The sequence below is a fragment of the Castor canadensis genome, chromosome 1 (assembly GCF_047511655.1).
Source record: "Castor canadensis chromosome 1, mCasCan1.hap1v2, whole genome shotgun sequence".
Lineage (NCBI taxonomy): Eukaryota > Metazoa > Chordata > Mammalia > Rodentia > Castoridae > Castor > Castor canadensis.
Genome location: NC_133386.1, coordinates 140,563,570 through 140,571,299, shown reverse-complemented (window position 1 = coordinate 140,571,299; position 7,730 = coordinate 140,563,570). Strand labels below are relative to the sequence as shown.

At 38.1% G+C, this 7,730-nt stretch overlaps 1 protein-coding gene across 1 annotated transcript; it reads right to left on the bottom strand.

Moving 5' to 3' along the window:
• Window positions 1-306: 306 nt before the first annotated feature.
• On the bottom strand, window positions 307-1,251 carry LOC109699177 (olfactory receptor 52K1). The gene has a single exon (XM_074066597.1). It carries the CDS (start codon window positions 1,249-1,251, stop codon window positions 307-309), a length of 945 nt encoding a protein of 314 aa, XP_073922698.1.
• Between the last annotated feature and the right edge of the window lie 6,479 nt (window positions 1,252-7,730).

Genomic DNA, 7,730 nt, shown 5'->3' with positions numbered 1-7,730 from the left:
TTCAGTCAATATTCCTACTGCCTTTTATGTAGATAACAATAGCACTTTAGAAGTTTCTTTGCCTTCCTTAACAATGTGATGAGTCCATGAAAATGGAATGGTTAAACCTGTGAAATCAAACCAGACTACAAGTGCACACCTCATCTGTTCTAACTTGTGGATCTGTGAGGAATGGGCTTTCATTCTCCTTGTCATACTGAAGAATTGCCAAATAAGAGATTCTTCAATTATTCTAAGGCTTTTCTTCTCCATCCAGTCCACCATCTATTCAGTGCCAGGTTGGAGGATAAGAAAAGAACTATCCGTCTACAAATTCTTTCTCTGGAATAGACTGATCACATGATCACGAATCTGTTTGGTCTTGACACCATAGATGATAGGATTAATCATGGGTGGGAAAAGAAGGTAGAAGACAGCAAGGAGTATGTGGACATGAGGAGCAGCCTGACGAGCCACACGGTGCATGACTGAGGAGATCACTACAGGTGTGTAGAAGGCTAAGATGGCACCTATGTGAGACACACATGTCCCAAATGCCTTGTAGCGGGCCTCCTGAGAAGCAAGTTGTAGAACTGCCCGAAGAATGAAGATATAAGATAAGATAACAAAGAGGAGGTCCAACACCACAATAAACATGGCCACAGCAATCCCGTAGATATTGTTGAAGCGGGTGTCCCCACAAGCCAGTCTTACCACAGACATGTGTTCACAGTAGCAGTGGCCAATCACAGAGCCTCGGCAGTAGTGGAAGCGTCTGAGCAGAAAGGGGAGTGGGGTCACTAGCGTCACTGCCCGAGTCACAGCGGCTATGCCAATCTTGATGATAAGGGACCTGGTCAGGATCATGGTGTAGTGCAGTGGTTTGCAGATGGCCACATAGCGGTGAAAGGCCATGGCCAGCAGCACTGCTGACTCCATGATGGAGAAGGAGTGAAGAAAGAACATCTGGACCAGACAAGCATAGAAGTTGATCTCTCGGTCTCTGAACCAAAAAATAGAAATCATTTTGGGCAGTGTTGTAGTAGAGAGGACGAAATCGATGGTTGCCAACATGGCCAGAAAGAGGTACATGGGCTCATGGAGGGCTGAATCAGCCTGGATAATGAAGAGAAGGGTACAGTTGCCCATCAGGGCCACAGTATAGGCAAAGCAGAAGGGGATGGAAATCCAGATGTGTAGGTGTTCCAAACCAGGAATTCCTACTAACAAGAAGGCTGCTGGATGGGCTAAGGTTACATTGAAGGCTGACATTGCTCCTGGAAATACTCCTTGTCAATTTTTACAGGTCCCCTTCACCTTCTATATGCACTCTCCATGGTGTACATTATAATAGAGTTCAGCTTCTGATATGCCACCTGGGAGGGTTAAGGTCTGTTCCCATTGCTAGACCTTAAGCAGAATAAGTTACTAGTTCTTATAGAAATGGGGAAGAATAATCCATGTTTCCTATCCTTGAGGAACTTTGAATATTGGTGAGTGAGAGAATACTAAATATCCATAGAACTCATGTCATAAGACAACTTTCATAAAGGAACGGAGAGTAGGAATTGTTTTCTGTGTTCTTGATATTGGCAATACCTTGGGGAGAAAAATTAAATCAATATGTTAAATTGATTTAACACTTTAGTACATATCATTAATGTTCCAGTCAAACTGCATTCCTAAACACCAAAGCTAATTTTCTGTCCTTAAATCTCAGACTTAAGAGCATCTATAAGTCAAATAAACTGTGCAATTTCTAATGCTCCAATTAATCACACAATGTATGTATCTTCTCTGGGACTACTCTGATATGCTTCCCAGTAACTACATGATATGTTTAATAAAATACTCAATTCCTTAGTAATACAAAACACTTTTCAAGTGCTCAATAGCCACATGTGAATAGTGGCTACCATATTGGACCATTCAGATAAGAATATTACCATCATTGCACAGCACTCTATTGGAAAGACTAGCTCTAGACTATACTTCCCAGGTTCTTTCAATACCCACAAATCTTTGTAACTATAGCCCACACTCCAGCTTGTTGAAAAAAAAAATTTTTGGTTCTCCACTGAAACACATGCTAACTCTATTCATGTGGCTCACAGAAAAATGTTTAGAAATGGCTCTATCCATTCTCAGCTCTCTCAAATATCATTTTCATTTGACGTATTCCATTACAGATAACATTTGCATTATTTCTCTTAAATTGCTTTCATTAGAGGGCCAAAGCCTTCCATAATGATGGCATCATTGTCCTTTACCTGCTTCATACAAATCTATTTCTCAGTAACTTTTATCTGAATTGACCATCCTCTTCTTCTTGAAACGCACTCTTTACTTGGACACCCTTATATTGCTATTTCCCACCTTCCTAGCTTCTCATTTTAGTTTCCTGATTCTGTATTACCTCTAAGTATTCAATTTGTTCACATATCAAACTTGAACTCTGTTCAATTTTATATTCACACAGAATTCAAAAACATATTCTTTAGTGAAAGATTTATTTTCACTTAGTGGGTTAAGGAATAAAATCTATAAACAAAACAAACTGATCCATTAGTAGAAAAAAATCTTTCTAAAGGTTTTAGAAGGATAATAAAAAAAGAAACATGATGAGGAGGGATTGTAAGATGGCAACTAGAGGGAGGAAGCAGAAAGCATGCTTCCTAAAGTAAAATCTTGGAGAGATGCTGGAGATACACCTTGCAGGAAAAACCACCAAGAAGAGGTAAAACTCCAACACCTCCACACCCTCAGCCCATGCATAGCATCTCCACTCCACGTTAAACAGAGAAACCAGGAGGGCTCTCAAGCCACCAGACACCAGCGTCTAACCTGCTTGGGAGAAGCAGACCACCAGGTGAGCTAAGCGGCACATGGTACTCCCACAGACAAACCTGGGCCAGATCAGCATAACCCCTGGACAGACCGACTCCCACCCAGGGGAAAAAAACAAAGTGAATAATAAATAAGCAGCTGGAAAAAAAAAGACATGTAGCAAAGAGGGCAGGGTGCCTTGAGCACCAAAGAGGAGGGGTGAGCCAATCCCTCATGGAACTATAAATAAACAAGCTGGCCGGAGAAGGCAGGAGCAGCAGCACCTGCCCAGCAACCAGGAGCAGGAAAGCTTCTAAAAGCAGCAGTGGGAGGAAAACTCCATGGGAGAAGGAGGAATGGTCACTTACCACATGAACTGTAAATAAACATGCTGGCCAGAGAATGCAGGTGTAGCGCCACCTCCCCAGTGTGCTTGGAAAGGGGAAAGCTTGTAACAGTGGTGGTCACACCCAGGAGAATTCTAAATAAACAAAACCTGCAGGGCTAGGTGAGTGTTAAGCTCACTCCTGAGATCTGCAATCAATAAAGCCTGCAGCAACAGCTGGCTGACAACAGCGGGCAGGTGAGCACCAGCCTCAGATAGACACTCAAAAAGCCGTCTCCAGACTCTTTTTATTGCCTCTTCTTTTGATGAGACAACAACCTAACTACACCTGCATGCTGAAAAACTTACTGAAATGGTACTGCAGCTGAACTTGGGACACTTTGTTGTCCTTGGGTTTTTTTTTTTTTTTTTTTGGTTTTTTGGTTTTTTTCCTTTTGATGAGACAATGACAGAACTACTTCTGAGACACCATCTCCAGGATTGGAGGTTGAGGGACCAACACAAAAATTTTTAAGACTGAAACTTTATTGCATTTGAACTTGGAGATTTTTTTAACTATTTTTTTAATTTTAATTTTTACTTATTTATTATTTTATCCTCTCTCTGTCCCTCTAATGCCTGTTTAGCTTACTGTTGATTAGTACAATACTCAGATATAAACTGTCCCTGATTATATCTTTCACACAGTTTTTTTGTTTGTTTTTTGTTTATTTGTTTTTCCCTTTTTCTTTACATTCTTTGCTTTCCCTCTCCTCTGACCCTTCCATTCTAAATATCATCATTGTTATTATTACAAACTAGAAAATACTTAATTGCACACAGTACAGGCACAGTAACAATACCAAGGGCAAGGATGGGAAGACAGAAAAAACAGGGAAATCAGTTTCCCCACAGAAAAAAATTAGTACAGGAACCAGAGGGAAATGAAGAACACAGATACTCAGATCCAGACTCCAACAAAACAAAGATAAACTATGCCAAAGAACCCAATGAAGCCCATAAGAATAATCTGAAAGATGAAATGCTCCAAGTAATCAATGAGAATTTTATAGAGGTGATACTGGATATAGTCAACCAAAATGTACAGGAGACACTCAAGAAACTCCAAGACAACAAAAATAGAGAATTTGAAAAAGCACAAGAAGAAATAAAAGAAACCATAGAAGCACTGTATAAACACCAAAGTGAAACAAAGAACACGATTAATAAAGAGATAAATGAACTAAAGGCAAAAACAGACAACATTAAAGAGGAAGTGACTCAGAATATGGAAAACCTCAGAAAAAAGAATGAAACACAAATGCAAAACAAAATGGAAGGTCAATCTAGCAGAACAGAACAAGCAGAAGACAGAATCTCAGAACTTGAAGATGATATGGTAATTAAAGGAAAAACCAAAGAACTATTAGTTAAGCAACTCAAGAATGGTGAAAAAAAATGCAAGAATTCACCAACTCCATCAAAAGAACAATCATGGGCATTGAAGAAGGAGAAGAGGTGCAAGTGAAGGGAATGCATAATATATTCAACAAAATAATTACAGAAAATTTCCCAAATCTAGAAAAATCTATGCCCATTCAGATGCACAAGGCCTCCAGAACACCAAAGAGACCAGACCAAAATAGAACTACCCCACAGCATATTATCATTAAAACAACAAATCAGAAACTAGGGAAAGAATATTGAAGGTTGTAAGAGAGAAAAAACAAATAACACACAAAAGCAAACCCATCAAAATCACAGCAGACTTCTCAACTGAAACATTAAAAGTAAGAGATCTCTTGCGGAGAGATCTTCCAGGCACTGAACGAAAATAACTTCAACCCCAGGATACTCTACCCAGCAAAACTATCATTCAAAATAAAACAATATGTGACCACAAAGCCACCACTACAAAGGATTCTTCAAGGGATTCTGCACACAGAAAGTGAAACCCAACTTAACCATGAAAAGACAGGCAGCACCAACCAAAGGAAAAGAAAAAGCAAGACAGTAGAGAGTAACCTCAACTTAGGTACACACAATCAAACCTTCAAACAACTAAGACAACCAACTGACAGGAATCACCACATACCTATCAGTACTAATGCTTAATGTTAACAGACTTAATTCACCCATCAAAAGGCACCGCTTGATGAAATGGATTAAAAAGGAAGATCCAACAATTTGTTGCTTACAGGAGACTCATCTCACCAACAGAAATAAGCATAGGCTTAGGATGAAAGGCTGGAATAAGATTTACCAAGCCAATGGCCCCTGAAAACAGACAGAAGTAGCAATACTTATCTCTGACAAAGTAGACTTCAAACCTACATTGATCAAATGAGATAAAGAAGGACATTCCATACTAATAAAAGGGGAAATAGACCAAAAGGAAATAACAATTGTCAACCTTATGCACCCAATGTCAACATGCCCAATTTCATCAAGCATACCCTGAAAGACCTAAAAGCATATATTAACTCCAACACAGCGGTTGTGGGAGACTTTAACACCCCATTATCATCAATAGATAAGTCATCCAAACAAAAAATCAATAAAGAAATCCAAGATCTAAAATATACAATAGACCAAATGGACCTATTTGATGTCTACAGAACATTTCATCCAACTTCTACACAACATACATTCTTCTCAGCAGCCCATGGAACCTTCTCCAAAATAGATAATATCCTAGGGCACAAAGCAAGCCTCAGCAAATATAAGAAAACAGAAATCATACCGTGCATACTATGTGATCACAATGCAATAAAACAAGAACTCAACAACAAAAATAAAGGCAAAAAATATGCAAACAGCTGGAAACAGAATAATTCATTGCTTAATAAACAATGGGTCATTAATGAAATAAAACAGGATATTAAAAAGTTCCTGGAAGTCAATGAAAATGAAAACACAACCTACCAGAACCTATGGGACACAGCAAAGGCAGTCCTGAGAGGAAAGTTTATAGCCATGACTGCATATATTAAAAAGACTGAAAGATCCCAAATAAATGACCTAATGATACATCTCAAACTCCTAGAAAAACAAGAACAAGCAAATCCCAAAACAAATAGAGAGAAATAATAAAAATAAGAGCTGAAATAAATGAAATAGAAACCAAAAAAACCACACAAAGAATTAATGAAATAAAAAGTTGGTTCTTTGAAAAAATAAACAAGATCAACAGACCCATGGCAAACCTGACTAAAATGACGAGAGAAAAAACCCAAATTAGTAGAATCAGGAATGCAAAAGGGGAGATAACAACAAACACCATGGAAGTCCAGGAAATCATCAGAGGCTACTTCAAGAACCTTATTCAAATAAATTTGAAAATCTTAAAGAAATGGACAGATTTCTAGATACATATGATCATCCTAAACTGAGCCAAGAGGATGTTAATCACCTGAATAGACCTATAACACAAAATGAAATTGAAGCAGCAATCAAGAGTCTCCCTAAAAGGAAAAGTCCAGGACCTGATGGATTCTCTGATGAATTCTATCAGACCTTTAAAGAAGAACTGATACCAGCCCTCCTCAAACTGTTCCATGAAATATAAAGGGAAGGAAGCTACCTATCACATTTTATGAAGCCAGTATTACACTTATCCCAAAACCAAGCAAAGATACCTCCAAAAAGGAGAACTATAGGCCAATAACCTTAATGAACATTGATGCAAAAATCCTCAATAAAATAATGGCAAACTGAATTCAACAACACATCAAAAAGATCATTCACCATGACCAAGTAGGCTTCATCCCAGGAATGCAGGGGTGGTTCAACATATGAAAATCATAAATGTAATAAACCACATTCACAGAAGCAAAGACAAAAACCACTGGATCATATCAATAGATGCAGAAAAAGCCTTTGATAAGATCCAACACCATTTCATGATAAAAGCTCTAAGAAAACTAGGAATACAAGGAAAGTACCTTAACATCATAAAAGCTATATATGACAAACCTACAGCCAGCATTATACTTAATGGTGAAAAACTGAAACCATTCCCTCTAAAACTAGGAACTAGACAAGGATGCCGACTATCTCCACTCCTATTCAACATAGTACTGGAATTCCTAGCCAGAGCAATTAGGCAAGAAGAAGGAATGAAAGGAATACAAATAGGTAAAGAAACTGTGAAAATATCCCTATTTGCAGACGATATGATCCTATACCTTAAATACCCAAAAAACTCTACTCCAAAGCTCCTACACACCATCAACAGCTATAGCAAGGTGGCAGGATATAAAATCAACATAGAAAAATCATTAGCATTTCCACACATTAATAATGAACAAACTGAGAAAGAGTATATGAAAACAATTCCATTTACAATAGCCTCAAAAAAATCAAATACCCAGGTGTAAACCTAACAAAGGATGTAAACAACCTCTACAAGGAAAATTGTAAACTTCTTAAGAAAGAGATTGAGAAAGACTATAGAAAGTGGAGAGATCTCCCATTCTCATAGAATGGTAGAATCAACATAGTAAAAATTTCTATACTCCCCAAAGTAATCTACATGTTTAATGAAATTCCCATCAAATTTCCAATGTCATTCCTCAAAGAGATTAAAAAATCTACCATT

Coding starts and splice junctions, on each gene's coding strand:
- LOC109699177 (XM_074066597.1), bottom strand. CDS start 1,251: ATGTCAGCCTTCAATGTAACCTTAGCCCATCCAGCAGCCTTCTTGTTA.